This window comes from Bombus affinis, chromosome 1 (assembly GCF_024516045.1).
Source record: "Bombus affinis isolate iyBomAffi1 chromosome 1, iyBomAffi1.2, whole genome shotgun sequence".
NCBI classification, from domain to species: domain Eukaryota; kingdom Metazoa; phylum Arthropoda; class Insecta; order Hymenoptera; family Apidae; genus Bombus; species Bombus affinis.
In genome coordinates this window covers 19261810-19287419 of record NC_066344.1, presented here as the reverse complement: position 1 = coordinate 19287419, position 25610 = coordinate 19261810, and the positions used below count along the sequence as shown (strand labels likewise).

The 25610-nt window shown below is 35.0% G+C and overlaps 1 protein-coding gene and 2 long non-coding RNA genes across 8 annotated transcripts in view; 1 reads left to right on the top strand and 2 right to left on the bottom strand.

Moving 5' to 3' along the window:
• Positions 1-25610, bottom strand: part of LOC126918242 (uncharacterized) — a 487823-nt gene that overhangs the window by 361490 nt on the left and 100723 nt on the right. The window lies entirely within an intron of this gene.
• LOC126917378 (uncharacterized) overlaps positions 1-25610 on the top strand; it is a 95364-nt gene that overhangs the window by 32380 nt on the left and 37374 nt on the right. For 5 of the 6 annotated variants that reach the window (XM_050724182.1, XM_050724191.1, XM_050724201.1 and 2 more), the window contains exons 9-11: positions 13074-13495; positions 15336-21063; positions 22159-22569. In XM_050724182.1, coding sequence (XP_050580139.1) covers positions 13074-13495; positions 15336-21063; positions 22159-22569 — 6561 coding nt within the window. The remainder of the gene's footprint in view (positions 1-13073; positions 13496-15335; positions 21064-22158; positions 22570-25610) is intronic. The other variant, XM_050724162.1, reaches the window with a different exon arrangement.
• Positions 1817-2468, bottom strand: LOC126918232 (uncharacterized). The gene is made up of 2 exons (XR_007711279.1): positions 2305-2468; positions 1817-2173 (listed from the first exon to the last, which is right to left on the bottom strand). It is a non-coding gene; the product is annotated as an uncharacterized LOC126918232 (long non-coding RNA).

Sequence of the window (25610 nt, the reverse complement as noted above, 5' to 3'; positions counted from 1 at the left end):
AAATTGTATAAACGATTTTGTCAATTTTTGTTTTAATATTATGAAAAATCTATAATTAGGGTTGAGTTTATAATTATTCACGGTATGGTATATGTAGTGGTAAAGATGTGTTCTATATTATACCGCAAAATTTTATACAGTATAAAAATCAATATCTATAACAAATTCAATTGTTTTCACGATAAATTCTATCATAATTTATAATACTATTTTAAACTACCATAAAAACAATGTTTAGTAAATTATATAGTATATCGTACAATTTTATAATATATGTATTCAGTAAATTTAAAATTCAAAATGTGTACATATAAACTATAATAGTAGAAAATAATATTTCTATAATATGTAAGTAACTTTAGCATGATCTTTAATAATACACAAATACATTAGTTTTCTTAATAGGTAATAATAATTCTTTATAATGTACTAATTTATACAAAATAAATTTTTAATTATTAATTCATCGTGAATTTACATGATTTTATCAATTTCAAATATTAGTACTACGAGTCGATCAAATTATTCAAATATTTATGGACGATAATGTACGTACTTTTATGCAGCATACAAAAAGTATGATACATGCAGGATCAACATGAATGTAAATGAAACTTTAATCCTTTTGTTCCAACATTGTATTTGAAGCAACGGCATTAATATATGAGTCGAAATAGAACTGATTATGTTCGTGAATGCATGTTCCAATCCGTGATATTATAACATACTTCTAACGAATTACCATCATATGAAAGATATCGGTGTAATACTTAGATCGGCCGGATAGGAATTTTAACGAAAGTAGAAACATTATCTCTCGGTGGCTTCGAAACTGTGCTTTACGACCCATGTGGAGTAACGCGTCAATTCTCCTAACGGCCTTATACAATTGCATTGACTTGCAATCTATCTTTACTCATTTTAGACTCTATGTTTATAGAGAGTCTCCTCTATGAACAAGAAATTTGACTAATAAAGAAAATTCAGTAGGTTTCTGTAAAAGGAGCTCATAAGAGAAAATAAAGAATTGGATAAATTATGTTGGAAATTTAATTCTAATTTTTTAATATTATCTGCGTTTGAAGTGATAGTTCTAATGACTCTTAAAAAGCTGATACTGCATATTTGTATTTATTACTCAATATTCTTATTTTTATTTATTATTGCTTAGTCCGTGCCTTTCGGCTTTGGACGAACTTTCGGTTTTACACCTCTTATGTCTATTTCTCTTCTTATAGGTCTACCTCCCCTCTTATCCACTCTATTCTATCGCACTCCCTTAATTATTCTATCTCTAAAAACTAAAACCAGAAACTACAAATTAACAACTAATGACTAAAAACTATTGCAACTTTGGGCTTTAGCCTCCTTGCTGTGCTTCCTTCCTGTCGTTTGCCCTTCTCTTCTCTATTATTGCTTTCAGTTCTGTTAAACCTTCTCCAGTCTCATTTAACGTTTTTCCTATGTCCTTTGGTCCTCCCGTTATTTCACATTCTTCTATTACATGTCTCAGGTCTTCTTCTTTCCTTCTACATAGTCTGCATCTTTTTTCTCCTTCTTTCCAGTATTCCCTTGCTTTGGTCTCGTTTCCACATATGAATCTCGCCAATATTCTTCTGTCCTTCCACTTCATCCTCCCTTCTAAGTACTTTGGTAATTTTTCTTTGGCTATATTTCTGTAATGTATGCTATATTTGGATTCCCTTATCCTTTTCCCTCCTCTTCTGCTTCCCTCTTTCTTCTTCCTTCTATAATTTGGTCTGCTGTCATCCTTTCTTGCTCCTCTTGCTTATATCTGCGTCCCTCCCTTTCTCACCTCTTCTAGTCCCTTCTTTCTCTTTCCTGCTCTTTTCCCTTCATGGCCATTTTCCCAGTTTCTCTTTCTTTCCTTTATACACTCCTTTACTAATTCCTTTTTTGATTCTAGGGCTTTCTCTTCATAGCTTGCTGCTCTTTTTAATGCTTTTCCTTTTATTTCTATTATCTTGCATTCTTCTATCAATATATAATTATTACTCAGTATTCTTATACAGATATAAGATCATAAAGATTCTACCTTAAAACAATTTAACAAATTTTCTCTCCTTGTTAATTTGAGCTTTCTGTCGCGAGTAAATTTTGTTTCGCGTATAAAAAAAACGCTTAACAGTCCAAGTTTTAAATAACCACGTCCCTTCATTATGTAGATATAAAAATTATATTGTTAAAAAATTTGAAAAATTTCGTTAGTAAACAGTTAAATCTCAAGCTTCCCAATATGTACGTTCATTATTTTAAAATATTGTACGGATATAAGAATGCTACCTTAGGAAGAATTTCAAGTTTAATTTCGAGTTTGTTTCATTCATTCGAAAGTATACAAACTTTGAAATATCTTTTCCGTATATCCATTCCACGTAATTAAAAACACACATTACCAACGTGTCTGCCAGCAGCACCACCACGGTTTTGTATTTCAATAAGCCTATCGATTATCGAAACCATTGGCATACTAGCCCGTATGAAACCAGTCGGAGTTCTCTCTGAAACCCGCGAACGCCAGGACAGTATTATCAGCGTAGCCAGTGCGGTATCGTTTTCGTATCACAGTTCAAACACGAAATTGTTGATAAGAAAAATGTTATTCGCCGTCCCTGTCAGTGAACGTGCAAAAGATACGTAACATATATAAACACGCGATCTGAAATAACAGATATTCGCTCGAAACGACCACTTACTAAATTGTCGAGCGAGCAATAGAATCTTTCGATATTAAATTGAAATTTATTTAATTGAGTTGCAATGATATGATCTCAAAATATGATCTCTGAAATTAAAATTGCCTGAAACGAAACACATAAGATATTTGAAAATTTGAGGTTTAATTGTTCGATGAATAAAATAAAATTATATTAAATATGTTTAATTCTCTCTTTTTTTTAAAATAGAATTGTTATACCTGTACGAGAGCTTAAAGTAACAAACGCGCACGCTGGAAAGACATATAGAAACATTTTTAAGTTTAACTGTTAATTACAATTTTCGATGGATAATGGAGAAAAATTCAACGTACTCGAAACAAAATCCACGTCCCGTTGTTCCTATGCTTTTCGTCCCCGAGTTCGCATGATATAAGCACGAACAAACGGCCGAGTTGAATGCAAATCACGCGTTTCACGGTGTGAGATATCCATCCTATCTGGAGGGACGAACATCCTGCAAACATGGATGTGAGAAGAATATGCCAACTATTAATCACGGTCTTCGTGTCCATGTATTTCTTGCTTTTCTACGCCGGCATCGCTGTTTTTCTCTATTTTCTGTGGATAGGCTAGCCTAGCCATGAAGATAGTCGCGTGTTCAATGTACGGAATTTCTTGAAAATCGCGTAGAGCAATCTTCTTTTCGATTTAAATGGATGTTCTTTGAAACGAAAAGAGAAAAAGAAACTAAATAGAAACGAATCTGGCACTCTAGGATTTTATGCAGTTTCATTGAGGAAAAGTAGATCAGCGATTATATCACGAGTTAAAGTGTCATTGCGTCTCCCGTTTCTTTCTTCGCCTCATTAGAATTTATTCCAAGTCATTGGCTGTGATTTCTTCAATTTCTTTCTTTCGATTGGCTCTATAGAAAATTTCATGTGAAAATAAGAAATAGTGTCTTTAGCTGTAGAATCGCATACGTGTTGCTGCGTCTATTTGCATTGGAACAACTAGGTATATTTTGAGATGTACATTGCGACTCTTTCTACCTCTTTGTTACGGAATTTTTCCGAAAAAATGACAAAGCGGTATCACACAAAAAATAATGTCATTAAAAGTAAGTTCATTTATTTGATTCGTATGAGCCTATTTTATCGTATTATTCATCGCAGACTTCTCCCATATTTTTTCTTTTGTCATTTCTTTGAAATATATGATAATGTTATTTTATAAAATGAGATATAATCCACATCATAGGATGGTTTATTGTGCATATTGCATTCATTATGATTTTCTATATTTCGTTGTTACGATAGCTTCTCTAAACTAGTACCAAAACACAAGGCTAGCTTTATTAAACCATAGAATGTTTTTATGGTATTTATTTCAATACATTTATTAATCATTTCTTCTATATTCATATCTGACTGTTTCTCTGAAATATCTTACGTAAGAATACAAGATACGTATTATCCAATTATCTAAAATACGTAATACTACTATCGTTCTACGCTTGCATTATCTATTCGACGTCAACAAAGCTGTAATTGTAGTATTCCCATAAAAGAATAAGATTTGCTAAATCAGACAATATTAATATATACTTATAATATATGTTATATTATATCAAAAAGTTCGCTATAATTCCTTTTTCTGTGTTTCAATGAAAAATACTGAGTAGTACGCAAGATTTATTTATAATATATAGCAATAAATAATGTATATGTCGATTATAAAATGATTTATTATGCTTGCATTTTAATATATTCTAATAAATTTTCGTATTTCAATAGTTTTTCTTGAACCGTACCAAAATGGCATCACATAAAACACTATCATTACACACAAGGCTATAAAATTAGCTTATTATCCTATGTATATTACCCTTACTTATCCGTTATAAATATAACTATTATTTTAATATTCTATATCATTATTATGTTTAATTATTTTATATAATTATATGTACAATTATTGTATCTATAATTCCTTGCATTTCTTTCTCATCATTCTCCGAAAAATCACAGCAGCGTCTCATCAGGGTTCAGACGACGGCATTGACTATAAAACGATTTACCACGGTTCCATCGAAGGGAACTCATATAATTAGGAAAATTCTAATAATATTATCACAGAACACGTTCGTCTGAAAACAGACTTTGCCTGAAAACGTGAGAACAGTACGCCCACTTATAATCCGCTTTTAATTAATTAACAGCACCATCGGATAATGCTTCTGTCGGTTACAAGGAATAGGAGGAAACCCGCTGTCTCGATTGTTTCCTTTCGTGCGGCAGACGTAAATTTTTGTTTTGTAATATATATATATATGTATGCGTACCTACACGAAGAAACGCGGAGAGCTGGCTTTTGAGCGCGGGAGAAGCAAGCGAGCGAGCAGGTGAGACGAAGCGAAGCGGGGCTGAGGGAAACAGCATAGAAATAATAGTATAACAACGTTCTCTGTATCGCACTATAGTCCGCTCACCTGCGACGCTTATACAAGGTGTCACGAACTCATCGTAGAGTCGCCGTCGTTGCTAACATTTTTGTTTGCTTTCTGCGTATTCTCACATTTTTTCTCTTTATTTTCTACGTATTATAATTATATGTTATACGTTCTTATTTTTTGCTTAAATTTGAATTTCTCGAAATTTTCTTTGCGTAAACAAAAGACCTCAGAAACTGTCTTTTTGTTTCGTAACTTTTGTAATTATATTTTGCATACTCTTATTTTGTGTTTAATTTATTATTTCAAGGGATTTGATCTTCTTTTGAGATTTTCTTTGCAGAGATGTAAGATTAGAGGCATTCGTGAACTTCTATCTTTTTCTTTTCATTTCATGTGCATTGTAATTGCATGTTGTACATTTTTATTCTGTGGAAACATATTTAAATCAAAATTTCAAGGATTTTGCCTGATTTTGAAAGTTACATTGGGAAGATTTTTATTGTGTTTGTTTGTATGTTAAGGAAAAAGATAACAAGTGAAATTAAAATTTTTGTACCGTGTCTTAAACATTCTCGAATTGTTACACGCGGATTTATGTACTTCTTTATCTAACCGTGCTATGATATAAACTGTAATATATATATATATATATCGTTCCGTATAATATAAATAAGAATTTAAATATATTGTAAAGATAAGTAATAACGTATTAAATATCTATCATATCAAAAAATATTGTATAAGGAAGTAAAATTGAAAATGACACTTGCAAAATTATTTGTTATCGTTTAAGTAGTCTATAACAAATATGGTGTTTTATTTTCTTTTCTATATAACGCCATAATTATTTTCATTATCGTTTCGATATAATTAATATTGAGCCGAAAATTAAAATGCGACGTGTAATATTTAAATTGATTTTCTATTAAATTAAACATAACGTCGCTGTATTAATTTACATTTTAAATATTGTACAGGATATCAAAATTAGAGATATTGCAAGTGGACTCATTATTGCGAAATATGGTTGTCTTATTCCATCTTTTACCCAAAATTGAAGAAGACTTAATTAAATATGCATACTTACATCTGAATCAAATATTACATAAAAAATTGGAATTGAAATTACTGCGAAAACTTTTTTACCTTTTAAACAAGATTAATAATTTATAATCTTGATTTCACTTAAATGAACGACGCGATATAATTAACCTTTTACGACGCTGCATAACTTAAAAATACATCTGTATAACTATATTTAAATATATCTATATATTCTATATATCCTAGTGCTATATCATTACGCCAATGCAATACTAATGCAATACTAAGCAATCTAATCAGAACAATTATTGATTTCCATTTTTCCAACAAAAGTAAAAACATAAAATATTACTGGACTGCAGATACTTGTACAATTTCATATTTTTGCGAACATAATTAAAGAAATGAAAGGTAAATATTACTAAATGTTATAACAAGTACTTTACTTTCGACGTTTCATATATTTCTACTATTATATGTATTGTGTGCATTTTTGAGTAGTAAATTAAAATCGTATTTTTTTTTTAATTTTTAAGTTACATTTTACCATAAATGTATATATAAATATTCAACAGACTGAGTACTAAATTACCTATACATAAGAAATCATAATAATCATCGTGCAACGTAATTTTCTTCCTTCTCGTACATTTTTACAAGCTCTTGCAATGAGACAACCAAAAAATACTAGTCGATCATCGATATCAATCGCGATTTCTCAAATTAAACTCCAACTCTAAAGCTACTTTTTCTCTTTTCCTTGGTTTAGTTAGTTATTCGGTGTTGGTCAAGGTAAATGAGATAAAAGCAGCGCGTATTAATCGCGGCTGTCAACTGTGGGGCATTATTATCGTCGCTCTTCACGGACGCGGATGCCACGGTCGAGCGAATGTTGTTCGAGCTACATTCGCTACGCACCACCCGGTGTACATATAATATACGCTATAACGACGCCACTATAGAGATTGTTCGGTGCCGTAGTAAGGTAGTGACCGATGCTGTGGGATTCAGGTGTGCCTCACGGCTCACGGTACAAACGCTCTCAGTTTAGCGGCGGTAGCCCACGCGAATCGCCAGTGCTTTCTTTGACAGTGCATCGTTTGCCTCGAAACGATGACGAAAAGCCGAGAGTCCGCAATGGTTTCCGTCGTGGTACGTTGCCATCGGTCCTCGCGAACTTTCCAAACAGTTCTGTGACAAAAGTTCGTGAACTTGATTAGTGTGTGCCACAGGTGCGCAACGCCGGATCACCACCGATCGTTGCAAGGGAAACCAACGGCCGAAGAAGCCCCTGACAACGAGAATTAACGCCCAGGGAATTGTAAACAGTGATACTCGTGGTTCCACACGATCTTGTCTGGTACGACCAGCATCGGTACTTACGTGTAATACGTGATTAATATTTACTGTTAGTTTGGCGACTCTTGAAGATTTTTAGTCATTTTTGGACACCGTGTATAGATTGGATTTACGTGGAGTTAAATTTGATAGCCTCGAACGAAAGGATTTTTATAGCGTCGCGTTTCTTTAAAGCTTCTTTTGTTCAGGACTACTTACTTTCCGTTTTGGATGCGTCAAGTTAAAAGTTGCGAGTCCTTGAATGTTCTTAATTGTTAACTGATATTATCGCCGCCTTGATAATCTCGATAGCTCGGCTTACATTTAACTTTGGGTTAGGAAATTTTGAAATATTTTCAATTTCAATTTCAAATAGGGTAATATATTGGGCTAGTGTAATGTTTAATTTTTATAACGTAATCCTATTTTTTATCCAATATTGTTTCTTCATTCTTAATAAATCACTTTAGTTTACGAAAATTATTAAAAGAACAAAACTGATGTGTGTGATTTTTCTTTTCAATTTTAAAAATTGCCTTTAAAAGTCTTTCTATATATTCAATTGAGAGCAGTACAAAGACGATAATTCAAAGATCGTAGTAAGGTTAATACAATAATGATATAATTAGGTATATCATTATATATCTTATAGAGTAATTCTAATTCGTATTTTATACTCTGCGCAATAAATTTCATTTACATAATTTTCGTCGCGTAAAACACAGAATATAGAACTCACATTAAAATTAAGTATAGTGGGATCCTCTGTAATCTGTAAAGTCAAAGATAATTATACCCCGCGTTATACGAAGCCATTCATATTTGCGTGTTCAAATATTTCTTTCGTTTTATTTCCTTAACCATTTCACTCTCATTGTTATTTTCCAAATGACGGGGGTAGTAGCAATTTCCTACATTTTATTTTACTGAAATTAAACTCTTGTGGTTTACCTATTATGCAGCAATACATCATTGAGGGTTAAGGTAATATTCTCAGTGGTAGGATAACATTCGACGAGTTAAAGCAGTAAAAAACACTCAATTAGTATACATGTAATCTTATGCGATACTATTTAGAATTTGTGTGATCACAGTGCATGAGATTAGGCAAATAACGAATACGACGGAGAATTGTCGACAATTTTAGTGTAGTATTGGAAGATTTTTAACGACCTAGCAAAATTCGGAGCGGAAAAAGATGGAATGCGGAGATAGAGGGAATTAATTGTAACATATAAACGCACGTGGGGAGAGGTAACATAGCAGGTTATTCTTTATTCCACAAAAGTAGGCTATTTTCAGTGTATTATTGCTACCGATGAGAAAAAATATCAGTCTTACCGAGCGCCGTCTAATTGCATTTTGCTTACATTTTTCTATTAATTCGTCCATCACTCCGAAATTCAAAATAATAAATCTTCGTTCAAATCATATTAAGATTCATTCCAAGATATCTTTTACTTCGTCCATTATTACAACAACTAAAATTACATATTTTCGATCATTCATAAATCGCCAACGATATAGCAACAAGATGTAGCGCTAAATTTAGCACGCGATTCGCAGGAATACCTTAGACGGTCATTTACATTTCCACCAATGAGAAATGTCGTACTCGCGAGTTTCTCAACCAGTGTCAGCAAGTCCAATGCGTTTTTCTTCGTTGTTAACTTCCATTAGAGGTTCAAATGATCTGCTTTTCATTCTCACATCCATATCCATTCATAATTCATTTACGACGCTTGCCCCTTCCTTTCTTCTTATTGTTCCTTTATTTCCTCATAATTGTTTCCATGTTCTGGTGTCTCATGCACGCGGATCTGAACGCAACCATTCACGTTGGAATCTGAACATGGTCACACGACGTGCAGAATCATATGCACGTGGACAAATATCAATTCGTGCCATTGACCAGGTAATTCATCAGTGCGTAAAAAGCAGACACTGAACGTGTCAGCTACAACAGTGTTCAGGTCTTCTCGTTGTTTCTCGTCGCGTCAATCGCCACCTCCGCGGTATCGTCTTTATCTATTGTGAGAAATCAAGAAGTAATATAAAAATATATACATGCACCGGTTATGTCTATCCTAGCGTTATGCGGATTGTGCGAAGTTGCAATCGCGACGAACGATACAGAGGATCGTGGTCGAAGAAATTTAAACAAATATGGATTTAGCGAGTTTCTGGAAAATTACGAGATTTCATTCTCTGAGATACAATGTTAAAAGCTTAAAAATTTGGTCATCTCGATGTAAGTGCAACTAGTTTTTAGTTCTTGTTATTTTGTATTAAAGGGGAATTTATCCTTTTATTAAAACTCGGAGAAAAGATTAGTTTAAAAATTTTTTTTTAATTTAGGTAACTGTTTATAATTGCATCAGTCACTATAATGGGTTATTACCGACTTAGAAGGAATTATAGATTGAGTTTTGTCGCTTTTAGAACAGATCGATGTGTTTTAAAAAAAATTTGCAGTTACAACGTTTGATTCAAATTTTTGGACATGAGGCGAATCTATTTTAAAATTCAAGGAAATAGATCCTATATTTTAGTTCTTCTTCGGTTCATTCGTTAATAACTTGCTTTCCTTATTATGGAACAAAATAATTATGTGGATGAAAATAACTTTTACAACCAGAGAAACACAGATCTTTAATTAGTACTGTAATGTTTATAAACATTATTCTATGAGCATAAACGACAGAATCGAGGAACTATCTTCAGTGAAAAGGAATAAGAAAACATATTCGGTTAAATTAATTTATTTCACTCAGTCTCCTATCATATTTTAGTATTTTTGCAATTCACTATATTAAGTAGTTGGAATAATTGTGTATCAAACATATCATATTTATTATTGTCTCGTTTGGGACATACAAAAAAGTATGAGGTCTTCGTCGGTAGACTTGTAGCACAATCGTGAAGAAAGAATATTTTTGACTGGGAATTTTAAAATATTGGGAGAGTAATAAACAGCGTGCCCTCTAGAAATTAGACAAACTTAATATTAGGTCATCCCATAAGTTCGTGCCGTTTTTCAGCGGTTATATATGTTAGGATTGTTTACATACCTTTCAGTTTCATAAAAAAATGTAATCCCCCTCTCGTTGTACAACTTCTTCCCATTTTTCATTATTCCGTCTCGATAAACGTTCTCTTGTTTTTCTTTAAAATATGAAATGTATACACAAAGGTCGGCACGAACTTATGGGATGACCTAATACATCCAAACGGTACTTTAGAAATATGTAACAATACGAGTGCAACGTCTCGACCTGGAGGAATACCGGAACTTTACCGAAAAGCCGATCACTTCTTGTTCCTGAGTCACAACCCATGTTACACTTTATTATGTATTAATTAAGTATCAACGAACAAATTACAAGGGAACATTGAGAAGAAAAATTAAGATTATACTGTAAAATATTTGGTCTGTTTTGTTAAAAGAAACATTTATCGTAAAAGATACGATATGTTTATAATAATCAAAATAATTTTTAACAAACAGCAAATAATTATATTTCTAGTAAAATTAAAAGTGGAATATGTACAGAGTTTCTTATCTCAGAGTATCTGTCACAAAGCTATATCTCAATAATGATTAATAATGTGAAAAAGCGGTACAGGGATAAATTGTTCGGTTCTGTGGGGCGCGTATTATAGGCTAATTCGTTTTATCAACGTTGTTATACCTTTCAAGACTTTATATTTTTTTTTTTTTTACGGAGTCTTATATCTTTTGTCTGATATCCTTTTAGAGCATGAAGGAACAAATTCATCGATCTTATAAACCATATTTCAATTCACATATTTTGAACGTACCAGAATTGTTTTCGTACAATTCGTTTGTTATGGAAAAAGTAATGCGTCAAGTAAAAAATAAATACTAGTCAATAATCGTATTGTAAACATAGTAATACGATTCAGAGATTATGCTCCACTTGTAGTATCGTGGAAATTTAGGTATAAATTTTTTCCTGATACTATTTATAATTTGTAATTTATTTACAATAAATTAGTTATAGAGATATTAATTAGATAGAAAACGATGATTGTTTAATTTGGAACTAAATGTAACAATCTTACTCTAATTCGACAACTCTCGCAACTGAACAACGCCAACAACTCAGTCTCTCAGCTACGCTAGTAACTCACGCAACTCGACAACGCTAACCACTCAATCTCTCAACAACGCTAACAACGCTAACAACTCTACTCTTCGGCTATTACACATGTGACGAAACGAATAGAGATTTAAAAAACGGTTCACCCATCTACTCGAAATCATTTCACCTTTCCCTCATTAAAAACTTATGTTATACTATATACTATTACGCTATAAACAATATGGAAATGAGGGGAAAGTAAAATGATTTCCAATAAATGGCTGAACCTTTCGTTTTAATCATTTTTTATTTCGTCACATATATAATAGCCAATAGCACAATCTCTGAGTCATACTACCATACACCGCCCGCGGCTAATTAGCGGCTAAGAATGATTCATTCATTACCTTCGTGAAATATCTATTTAGGACCCTCATTTGTCGATACACCTTATGGTAAAACAATTAAATGGACTAACTCGATTTTAATAAATTAATTATTTCCACTAAACAATCGATGTCCTAGTCACAAAAGTAAGTCTTTTACGAAGTGTCTTTTGCCATATTAATTCAATTTATTAAGTACATAAATAGGATATACATTTTTTCTGGAAGTATAGAAGTATTTATTCAATCGTAATTTATTATCCCATAATAAAATTTGTAAAAAAGTATTCAAAAGTGTTCAGAGTTTAATCAACATAAAATAATTATATTTATAAGTGCACACAATTTTTCCAATGTTTTAAATAAATGTATATGTTAACATATTATTATTTCAAAAAATGACAAATTTGCATATAAGTTCTGAAAAAATAAGTACGATAAAAACGATTAACATTCTGTGCAAAAACTTACTTTTAATTTAATTTATTAAAAATGTTAATGGATAATCTTAAAGGAGATTCGTGATAAATCACAATATGCGAATTCAAACTGCACAAAATGTAAAATCAAATTTTAATTTGAAAGAAAGTGAAAGCAAAAATTTAATTCAAACTAAATGAAAAACAAACTGCTTGCGGAATAATTAAAAATACTTTGCACCGAATATTATATATTTTCAAAGACATTACATATTTCCCCTATGAATCTTTATTTCCACTTATCTATGAAACAATCATACACATATAAATACTTGTACCCATCATTTATCAGAAAATGCTCGTTTACTTTCTTGCTATCGAAAGGATGGCGATATTCTGCTTAAAGGTCCCAGTTAAAAAGACAAATTTTCATAGATTTCTATTCGAGGTATTCGATAGCTCTATTCTTTGAAACCGGTTGATCTATAACGGTGTGCACTACGCGATAACATTTCAATCAATAGCGATAATTATTGCTAATACCAGTGATAAGTCACGATATCGGAGCATTTTTTTCTTTGATCTGGAACTTATCGAACAACGAGTAAACTAATGATACGCAAACCATCGTGTATTTTCAAAAGGTTCTCGACGAAGGGGACGATCGCACGCGAGGACCTGCTGCGCGGAGGAACTTCAGAGCTTCCAAACGTTACACGTGATCGGGCGTGACGGAAGACAGCACAGTCCAACCGGAAGTCAGCCACAGGATCAGCCATTGGTCGACTACAGACGATTGGTATTTATCAGTTCGGATTCGTCTTCTGGTCGTGAAGAGGACGACGCTGACAGCAGTTGCTCGAGTTCCTCGTTTTTGAACGGGCTGCCACGTGCTGGCAGCCATACGCAATCTCTGGAGGACTGCGATTGGGATTACTTTGAGAGCGGATCCTTGCCTCTGCCAGCCGGTGTACCTGTCACTATCGGCACGAGCAACGTGGGCGCAGAAACTAGCACCAGCCAGGACTGGAGCTGTTGTCCTGGACGTGGTTCCACTGCTTGTCAGGTAGATTGTTTTATAAAAGTCGAATTCAGGTGGAGAGATAACAGCTTTTTGATTACATGCGAGATTTTTATCGAAGATTGAGTCAGAGAAGGATAAAGTATAAGCTAGGAAAATATGGTGAGATGCATGGGAGCAGTGTATATATAGATATACTGGTGGTCACCTACTCGTTATTTTTTATCGCAAAATTCTAATTTTACTTTATTTCATGTTTTACGGAATAAGTTTCCCTAATCTTATTTTCTAATTATCTTATTATAAATGTTATATCACTCATCTCACGTATTCCTTATAAACAGACTGCGGATGTTTACACATTCATGTAGAATGTAAAAACACAAAAATGCATATAATGCATCAACGTGCAAAAATATAAAATATACCAAAAAAATAGTGCTCGTTATAATATCTGACAGAAGAAATAAATCCTTGTTTAGGTTGCATTTTGCTTAGCTTTCCTTAGTTATGTTCATAAAAACATCAATTTGCATAAACATTCATAGCTTGGTTACAAGATATACACATATTTACAAAGTGAATGATGTGAGAAATTTATAATAATATAGAAACCAGAAATATATACACGAATCAATAAAAATTACCACTTGAAATAACTCGTTCTCTATGGACTTTATAAAGAAATGTTCCAAATGAAATTTGTTGTATTCGAGAGAACTGATGAGAAGAATAAATTTTAATTTTTTTCATATATTACATTTTCTGAATTATTAATGCGATCTCGAATTTTTTAAATGATATTTCATGTTTTTTACTACTATGTTGTAGTCACTAAAAAGATGAATTCGATTTATAATAAGGTAACTTTCAGTTAACCTTGAATTTCACAACGAGACGAAGATCTGTAGAGATTTAACTACTTCTGTATCAGCCCTAAAATCGACTCAAATTTTTCCAATAATAATTTTGTTTATCACATGGAGCAAAATATGTGATTACAAATTATGCTGTATATTATAAAAAATTTGATCGCGTAACTTTCATTCCGTATTTGTATTTTAAAATAAAGATAAATTTAAGTAGCTCGATATCATTTCATGTAATTCCCTTGCACTTTCTTGTCTATTGTTATCTCTTATCGACATCTGACAATAATCTGTAAAAGCAACCAGTGTCTATTTAAACGTAATTTTATGACTACTGCTCTTCCAATTCGTAGTTTCATGATAGACGTGAGATACGAGCTTGCTATAGATTAAATATTCGGAAATTTTGCAAAAAGATTTCCATAATGACTCATACAAGGTGTGAAAAATTTTGCAATTTCAATAAAAAGGAAAAATATTTTTGAAATATATTATCGCATAATTATTCCAACGTCTCTAATAAATAATGGATATTTCTTTTCTAATAATTTCAATTTAACATACATACAACCAATAATACAATCAAAACAGTGTTGATTGTTCTTATAAAGTGTCGTATTTATTACAACAGCAAGGAACTCTTACCTAGCTTTTATAGTACAAATGAAATAATCTGTAAAGAAGTATTATTCGAATATTAATGAATATAAACACTGCCGACTATAAATATTGAAACATCTATTAATGTTTCATATAAATTGAATGTTATTTATTGCTTTCATCTTTTGGCTATTTTATAATAAATTGTTACTTCATTTGGATCATACATGTTTTATCATGTAAAATAGAATTAAAAATAAAATTAATTGAAATTTTTCAATAAACGTAACCAATATTTATAGCCGATAGCACACATGTATGTATACCTATATAAGCAATGCGTAAAAGAATGATAAATAAATAAACGAATCTAAAAATATATAAAATCTTATATTTTTCATTATTCTTCTGCACAGGCCTGTGGAGGTTCCCGAAGCGCGAACGTGTTACCAGTTCCAGTACCAATCCCCGTGCCGGTGCCATATCCGGTACCAGTTCCAGCATCTCTGTGGACGAGCGACTTTGCAGCAGCTGCCTCCTCCATGATAAGCCGTAACAGCGATGCTCACGTGGAACCAGGAACACTGAGATTGAGAGGCGACCCAGCTACACCCTGGTTCGCTTGGCATCCACGATTCAACCAGCCTCTACACGAAGCCAGGCTCGATCCACGACTAACTGGTGTCTTCGATCCGACAACCTGTACTTTTAGACCTGACCAAATTCTAGCACCGCCATTATACGGCTCCACCATTGAAGCTTCGTCCATTCCATCGACAGAAGAACTTCGTCAACGAGTGAGCAGCTTGCATGTCAACCAAGATGAAAACGACGACGCTGCAGTAAGCAGTACGACAAAATCTATGGAGGAAGCTGTGTTGGACGTTTGCAATGAATCGAAAACCGCAGAGCAATCTTCCACGAATGGATGTGGCAAATTAAACGAATCGAAGGCCGGAGAAGAAGAAGAAAGTAACGACGAGACGAACGAGACAAAGAAAAGCGAGGAAATGGATTGTCTAGATTCCGTGAGCGTGTCCTTCGAGAGCAGAAGGGGACAAAGAATGTTCCAGCATGATGATTCTGGCAGCTCTTCTGGTCGATCTTCAGCGGATAGCAGCGATTTGGAGGAAGATTCCTCTTCTCATAGGTTCTCGAGAGTCTTCGTCGTTAACGATGATTCCCTTACAAGCGATAACGATATAGAGGATAATGAGGACGAGGATGAAGATTCAGATTCTGCTACTGAGGACGGTATCACCTTGAAGAAGGTCAAGGCTCTTCCTGATCAAGAACCCGTGGTTTTGCAGTATGTACGGTTCTTTAGCGAAGATGCGAATTATGAAGACGCGAATAATGATAATGATAAAGGAAATAATAACAAGCAAGATTTAGAGAAAGAGAAAAGGTCGATTTGCGAAAATGATAGTTCAGAAGCTAATGATAAGTTTGAAGGAGTGGACAACATTAATGAGAAAAAAAAGTCTCGTGGAAAGAGGCACAATTTGGAAATGAGTAATGATAAACGAATATCTCTATCGTTATTACAGCGTGAAATGCCTGAAGAAATGTATATTGCGAGCGACAATGATTGTTCAGAAAATCAGATAGAGTTAAAATCTATAAAAACCTTGGATCCTGATAGGATCGAGCCCGCTATTTTCGACAATACCACTGAAAATATTGCAGAAAAAGAAAAAATAATTACGAAGGAGAAGATGTTTGGTAAAATAGAAAAGGGTAATCCAGGAATTGACGAATCCATGTTATCAGACCAAATACCGTCTAATACCGAAAATTCGGATTCAGATAATCAAACGCAGCTGTCATCGACGGATACCTGGGATTTAAATATAATTCCAGACTCATTAGAAATGTCTGAACAGGAAATGGTAAACGATACTGGTTCGTCTGTCGAGAATACCGAAGAGAAGCCGAAATGTCACGCTTTGACACCGTTGATAATGCCCGGAGCCGAGAATGGTACTGATTGCAGTGAAATAAGTAATAGCGATTATCGTGAAATCGATAACACTTTATCAGATATAATGACCGTGGAGAATGTAGATCGCAACAATGATAATCAGAAGCATGACGCACCAGCCGATTTGAATTCGAATTTAAACATTACGAACGTTTCTTCAGGGTCGGAAAGTTTTACTAGCAACGAGACGAATACAACAAGCAGCGAGGTGAGCAGCGACGAACTGCACGAGTACGAACTCACGTCCACCAACGCGTCTTCGTCTTTCGAGAACAACGAGTTCTCCTTTTCAGCGACGAACAACGAGCTGCTGTCAAGATTGAATAAAAAAAACGAGGAAAGAGCGCCGTGGCAACAGAATCTACGAAGCAACGACACCGTTAAAACAGCCAAGGACAATCATTGCGAGGAGCCTGACGTTACCGCATCGGACCGAGCGAAATGGAACGCACAACGCGAGGCAACAACCGTTGAGCAATCGTCGGATTATAGGAACGACAAAGGTGTCGCAAGCTTTTGTACGGAAAGCGATTCGATGACAATTGCAACGGAGGACGATCAATCCGTTGCACATAAATCAAGAAAATCGACGGTATTGGAGTCCAAAGATGGTGTGGTGGAAGACAACGACCTGAATCACGACGATGGAATCGAGTTGAAATCAGCGGGCTCTGACGTGGGCGACATGATAACCAACAAGATCCAAGAGATGTTCAAGAGTAGCACTGACAGCGCAGGTAAAGCGGAAAGTGCGCATGACAGCGGTGGTTTGGTGAGAGGCGAGAGTCCTGCTTCCAGCCAGGTGGTAGGAGAAGTGGAAGTTCGCGGGAGAGGTGGTGAATGTAGTAGTAGTAGTATTGATGGTGGTGGCGCGGCTGGAATCGCGGAGGGGATAGAAGGGGGATCGACACGGTTTCGCTCAGTCGAGCGACGCCCGTCTACTCGAAAGGAGAATGGATTCCCTCCTGCCGTGTCGACGAAGGATTCAATCAGTCAACAATTTCCCCCAACGATACAAAACAACAATCTCAGCAACAATAATAGCAACAAATATAGAAGCCTTGTGATGATCACTCAGGAAGCCTCGTATCAACCAGTGAGTGTGATCACCTCGGACACGACGACCTTGTTGCAGCCGGATGAAGTGCATACGGCTAGCCAGGGTCTAGCTGGGTATTTCCAGCTGGCGCTGGAAGCAGTGTCTGAACAACCGCATCGTAAGAATGGTCAGGGTCCGAGGAAACCCTTGATGGTGAAACGGTTGGCTAGTGTAACTGCGAATCATTCGGAAGCGGAAGTGGACAGCGGATTGAGTGTCGGGAGTGCTAGTGAAAGCGACGACGTGTCGGTGAAAAACGCGACGAAAATCTGTGGTCGACAGGAAAATGAAGATACGAAGGAGCGTTTGGGTGGCGAACAGCGCGACGGTATACGGACACGTGTGTCATCGCAGTCCTGCGATGACAATTCCGCCAGCGGTGCGGTCGTGATCCTTGAGGAAGGTCTGGCAGACGATGATTCGTGGGTGGAAGAAGTTTCGCACGATGAAGACGAACCTGGCGCTACCACAGCCACCGAAGAAAGCTCCGAGGATGAAGCGAATAACCTTGGAGATCGTGAAGAGGAACTTCGTGGTTACCACAGACAGGCTATCGACTTCACTTTGCACACGATCGTCGAAGAATCTTGCGAGGAAAGCGAAGCAGAGCCTAGCATGGTTGCAGGTAGTCCATCCAAGAAACAAAGACCTCCATCTGCTTCTGAATTGGAAAAATATTTCTTTTTTGGGCTTGGAGGAGATGGTAATAATTCGAGCATGGGTTCCCGCGAAGTTGACAGTCTTTCGGAAACTTCGTCGATTTATTCCGAAGGTTTGGAATCCCTGGGACAGGACGAAAGTCCAGGGAATGGACAGAATCAAGAGAAATCAAATTCTGGAGAAGGATTTTTGAATTCTTCGAGACTCGAAAAATACTTTCTATCAGAGTTTCTGGGATTTGATCAGGATAGACGTGACTCAGATGGTTCAGTAGGCAGTGATTCAGAAGGAAGACCAAGTCCCGAAGCGCAGAGAAGAAAGAAACTGGTTCGCGCCAGAGGAACCGGTAGATCGCACAGTTCCTCTTTGGACAATTTATTGGCTCTTACTCAAAGTTCACAGAACTTGAGTTCGCAAAATTCTCTTCAAGATCTAAGTTTAAATCAAGATGCGCAAGAAACCCAATCAGAAGGTTCTTCCACTGAAACTGATGGAGCGGATGATGGTCAAACTGCAGCCTTTGGAACCGATGGACAGTTTGATACCGTGAAACGAAAGAAAAAGAAGCCTAGAAATTTAGGGACGCAGAGTCCACGTGTTCCAGATGACAGAAACAAAACGCCAGAACCGAATAGAGAAATGGTTTTGGTAGGAGAAGTAGTGATGGAGAACGAGGCAGAAGCAATCAATTCGGAAGATTCGGAGAGAGCAAAGACTCCTCAACCAGAGTGTATCCTGTCTTCCTCTTCCTCTCCATTGACTGCTGTTAATGCTTCGTTGACATCGGCGTCGCTGATCGATTCAAATAGAAATATACAAATGAGTTCGGGTGAGTCTCTCAGCTACAATCAAAGGTCGAAACAACAATCGCGAGACTCTGGATTTGTAGGAAGCTGCGATGATCTGTTACAACACCAGAAACTACCTGACGATGGTCAATCCGGTACGGAACTCAGTCAAGAAACTGGGAAAGATCGTTCTAATAACGAGGTCGGTGAGAATGCTCAAGACACCAGTCAAACCTCCATAGAAGGTGTCTCCGAAGTTGAAAAGGGAAACGCAGCTAAAGTAGATCATCACCTAAGCCATACAACACTGCCTCACTTGCCAAACGCGTCTTTATCGAGGAAGGACAGCTTCAACAATTGGTCCAGTGACGAGGAAACAAACTTGATGATGTCAAAAATGAGACAGTTCTTCAAAACCATGGTTGCAAATTCAAACGGCCAGAATCAGAATACCTCCAGCGCAAACTCAAGTGGGGCTTCACCCGCCCCAAGTCCTAGGTTACCTGGTTACTCTGCAAAAGCCAGACTATGTCCTCAAAATCGTACGAAACCGCCACAATTGGTATACTTTGAGAACGAACTGACTAGGTTGATGAAAACCGTGCCTGGAATTCGAGACGAACAAGTACGAGAGATCGTTGAATACTTGAGTTCTGAGGACACGTGGTCTGATTCGTATGACAGTTCGGATTATACCAGCTCCGATTTGGAAGGCGCAGCGGGCGGCCGTCGATCAGCACTGCAGGAACAGATCTCTCAAAGCTGCCAGCAGATTATCAGTAAATTCGATACCACGTCTGGCGACAATCTACTGGACAAGGAGAGGGAAGATAAAACCGAACCGACTGCAGTGCAGCCTCCCTGTCTAGGCAAAGATACCGCATTTGTGTATCAGAAACTGGTTCAAAGTTTCACGAAAATGGCCGGTGATAGTGCAAGCTCCGACGCCAACTCGACACCACATAGTAGTCCACCGTTAATTGCTAAGGTGATGCACCATATCGGTAGTCGATTGGTTGCTTTAATGCATGAGGTTTCTGAAGGTGGACCAGCTGTTCAACATCATTCGAGCTGGAGACGCTATACGCAACATCATCGTACACCGTCTTCAGCGTCAACTACAGAAGACGATGATTCTACATCAGATTCAACTAATGCTCCTTCGTCGACGCACTTGCAATTACCCAGATCGAAGTCTCATGATCCTCTATTGCTAATTAATAGTCATCCAGCAGCTTCAACTGGACAGGAGGGTGAAGAACGTGAAGCTAGTGATTACGAAAGATTCTCTTGGCGCGGAAGCTTCGAATCTGCGTTAATGGCAGCGGATTCTAGGACGAAATTGAGTCTCCTAGCGTGTTCCGGAGATAGTGTAGGTGCTAGTGTTAGTGCTAACGCCTTGGCCATGGCTGCTAAGCGTCGCAGTGCCGGAGATCTGTTGTTCAATCCGAAAAGTTTCTCGAGAGAACAGTTGGATAGAGTTAGAAGTTGTGGATCCATTGGTGGTGGGAGTGCAGGTGCTGCCAGTGGATGCGGAGGATCTGTGGAGGAGAGGATCTGGAGTAACAGGAGAAGGTCTTCCGTTCCTGACGCCAATACCAGAGGAGAATCTGGTAAATTTGTTATATTATTTTACAAAAAATACATCGATCAGTATTATATATTATTATATGAAGACCACACGGGAAAAATATGATAAGTCTATCACCGATTATATCCAATTTTTGATCATTTGCGACTGACCCACAATTTAAAATCATTACGTATTCAAACCCAAGTTCCTTTGTTTCTTCAGAAAATTTTAATCAAGAATCTATCGAAGTAAAGAATTATTATCAATTGCAATTAAATGCTATAGCGATATCTGCAGTAATTTCGCATATTTACAGCCAATTTCAAATTAATAACATCACACAAAAGTTTGGAATTACTTTTTCAGTTGTACATATACTAACTAAATCTCTTGCTATTTGTGATTGTGTACCTAACTTGGATAGTAAATACGCCTATTCACTTACACCTGCTTATCTTTGGTAAATAAATAAAACTTGAAAGAAGATTATATTTTAGAAGGTTAATATATTATATTGAGTCACTTTGATTTGATACGAATGGGAGAATAACATTGTAAAGAGGATGTTTGGCACAGTAAAGTGTAAAGACAATGAATTTTTAATCTTGTTTAAAAAGTAAGACAAACTTTATAAGACAGTAGTCTCGATTTCAATTTTCTATATATATCTAACATATATATATATATTATACAGTATATGTATCTAATTAAATATCTTTTAATTTTAATTATTAAAGAAATTTTTGCAGGCAATAGAACTTTGTTTATATGAACTTCATTTACGGAAACAAAATTTCAGAACTCTGTATTCGATTAAATGAATCCTTCTTCGTTGAATCCACTTTTGTTCGACGAGTCAGTGGATTGCTATTACATGACCTTCAGTTACGTAAATTATTCGTTTGCCGACAAGTTCATATAAATGAAGTATTAGTGTTCAAAAAGTGTGAAATTCAATTAAAAAAGAACATTGTACCGTTCCAGGGTTAATTGGCTCTTATTGTGTTATCAATTCACAAATCACAACTTCTACAATTTACACCTTTCATCTTTTATACACATTTTTTATTTTCATTCAAATACTTTCCAATTAAAAATCTTAACCATATTAAAATCCAAAATAATACATCGACAGAGACATCCACAGGTGACGAGGACACCGAAGATGAACTAGAATATACGGGTGAATCTCGGGCAACGACTCTTCCACGCGGAATGCAATCCGCCATTACAGCTGCAACCAATTCTCTACCGCGTTTACCAGCTTCCACAGCACCAGCTGGGTTAACGACGACGTCAACTACGTCTTCGTCGACGATGCACAAAGCGCATAGCGTCTATCATTTCCTACCGCAGCATTCTGGTGTAAAATCTGCCAGATATCGTCCACCAGGATTTGCTAGGAACAGCAACGTTTCTGGCGCTATCGGCGGACCAAAACGTGCGGTTAGTGCTCCAGGACTTCAAGTTTCGGGCTCCCAGTCTTCCGCTGGAAAACGAGACAATTCGAGATCGAGGAGGCAACAGGCTATGTCTCTCACACCTGGTAAGTCACTGTTTTATGTATCTTCACTATTTACGATTAAAAAAGAGACGACAATTATTGTACATTAACAAATTATTAACTAATTAAACGATTTTATATATCGGGTTGCTGCATAATCCGTGTCTAGGATTATACATTTGCAAAGTCTATCTTTTTTATACAAATCTTTTGTATTTCTCATTAAAAGAGGGATTTGTCATAAAACACTTCTGATTATACATACTTAATTTTATCTAACCATTAAAAGACTAACGAAAATATATCGTTCTCACTTTCTATAAGTCTTACGAACACGATTTATATCAAATTATATAGCAATGTTATACTTATTATAATATTGAGCTTATATGAGCCAAGAGGCAGACAAAATTTATGCAACAATCTAATATTTATTTTCAGAAAATACGATCTTAAATTTTAGTGAATTGCGTTTCCTTTGTAAAGACAAGGAAAAAAGTGTGTCCTATTATTAATAATTGATAAAGACAAAATTCGTTTCGCGAGAAAAGAAACATAACCCTGAAATAGTCGAAGCGTAATAACAAAATCATTAATTAAAATACGTATTAGCTAAAAATTGTTAAATTTAATATTGTTATTTTTATTAGAAACCAAATAGTTTAATAGAAGACTGAATGGTAGGTAACTGAAAAAGTAAATGAACCAATGAATACACGGGTACAAATTAAAAAGGTTTAGAATAATGAACATGCGGTCGTTTAAGTAATTAGTAGGAGCCGTAAGCAGAAGAAACACTATAAAAATCTGTGTAAAAAATCGATGTTGGTATATGTACACTATAGTGGGAAAGCAATTGTATCTAACTGAAACGATTCCGTCGAAACTAGATTGCCTGTTAAAGTGAAAATTCATTTACACGGTACTCGCGAACGAAAGATAAGCTGATAAGTATACTCTAACCAGAATGATTTTTATCAGAGTATTTTTTGGCTCCATAATATCTTGCTAAAAGAAAAGTAAAATGTATCGTTTAATAGCATTTTTCTTACGGTTTATAGCCGAGAATTTATTTGGATATATTAGGGATTTTTTTCAATTCAAATGTTTTACAAATTCGAAACACGTTTTACTTTTATGAAGTTTTACCGCTAGTTATTAATTGTTAAAAGTTGTTAACGATAGTTGAAAATTAAATACATGGTATTACGTACCCTTTGTTGAGATTTAATTGAAATAATTTTTACATCAGATAACATAATATGTTAATATGTCATAAGTTAATAATATATTCATAAAAATTTATATGAAATTGGAATCATACAGAATTCTATAAACAATTTTTATGTATTTATACGAAATTTAATGGTGTAAAAATACATAAAAAACCGTAGGTATAATATGTAAAAATAAATAAAATATCCAAAATAGATTATTCCTTATAATTTCCGTTTCGATCTTTTTCTTTTTTGTTTTGTATTTCTTTTTATACAGATATAAATTTCTATGAATAAAGTAACAATGCTTTTCTAAGGCGTGTGCTTTCAAAGTTTATCCAAAGAACAGTTACATATAGCATGGTTTTCTGTTTACCATATACATCTGACACGTATTATGTGTGTATACCTGTTGATTTTGTTTCAATTACTCAACTACACGCGATTTCGCTGAATAATCAACACTCTCTTATTTGTTTCCTCGTTTGATCAACGCGATGCTTGTGAAATTTAAACCAGAGTGAAATTACGAAAGTTCTTGGTTCCAAGAAATTTTCCATCATGTATATGTACAAAATTGTTTCTTGCAATTTACTCTTTTATAAAATGTAACAATAGAAACGATTTCTACGTTTCATTTCTCGTTTCATTTGAAAATATGTAAAATCAACTCGGTAACAACAGTTTAGAAAAATTTTCCACTCGTGTATTCATAAAATTATTCTTTGCAGTTTATTTCTTCACAGAATTAAAAGCTTTAACAATTTCTAGAATTTTCATTAATTAATTAATTTATTTTTCATTAATTTAAAAATATGTAGAATTATAATTTTTACTGCAAAAAATAATATTGATTACTGACGTTATTATTGATCTTACGAGAAAAAATTCGTGGTATCAAAAATCGGCGATAGAAGATCTGACGTGAAAGTTATTTTCATGAAATTTATCAGTGACGCTCGGTTTCAAAGATCATAAATATACATAGATGCAAGTAGAACGCGATTTGTAAATGAACATTTTAAAGTATTTACTGGAGTGTAACAGGTGTAACCGTTTTATTACGAGGTTTCCCTTCTTTTTCATTCTTTAACATTCTGCTTCTCGCTCTAGCCAAGATAGAATAATCGATAATCTGGTATAACGTTGTGTCCCGCGTATGCGTACTGTCGGATTTCTCTGGTCTGTCACCTTTTTCTTTCGTACGTGCGATTATACGTCGCTTAGGCGGTAATATGCTAAAATCCATTTTTCATGCCACTTTCTAGTCAACGTCGTTCTATTTAGCGTTATTAGCATGTTATATTGTCAGGTTTAACCGTTTAAGAGTTCAGAAAATTTTAAGAATGTGTGGTAAAATAAAAGCACTTCTACTCGTTTTACTACTAGTAGTATCATGTAATATTTAATATTCATTATGAAGTAATATAAAAAGTCACTGGAAAAAATTCAATTTTGGTGTTTATGATAAAATATTAAAAATTTAATTAGTGTTATGCAAGCGAGTTTTATGTATCATTTTAAATATTAAATGTTTCGCTTGGACAGAGATAGATTCCTATCCCAGCACTTCAAACTGTATCTGTCGTTAATACTGGGAGTTTTTAATTGAACGTAGCGTATCTAGAATCGAAAAGTGTATTTTATATAAATTATATTAAGTTTATTTTTTCTTTTTGATTATAGATTAAACAGAGAATTTTAAAACTTTTACTTTTGTTCAAGATTATCGTCTCGCTTAAGATTAATTGTCACTAACGCTTTCAATTCTTTTTATTTTATGCTACTGTTTTGGCAATGCTTTGTATTTTATTCTATTGTTGTAATATATTCTGTTGGTTATAAGAATCTTTGAGCATGCCATAT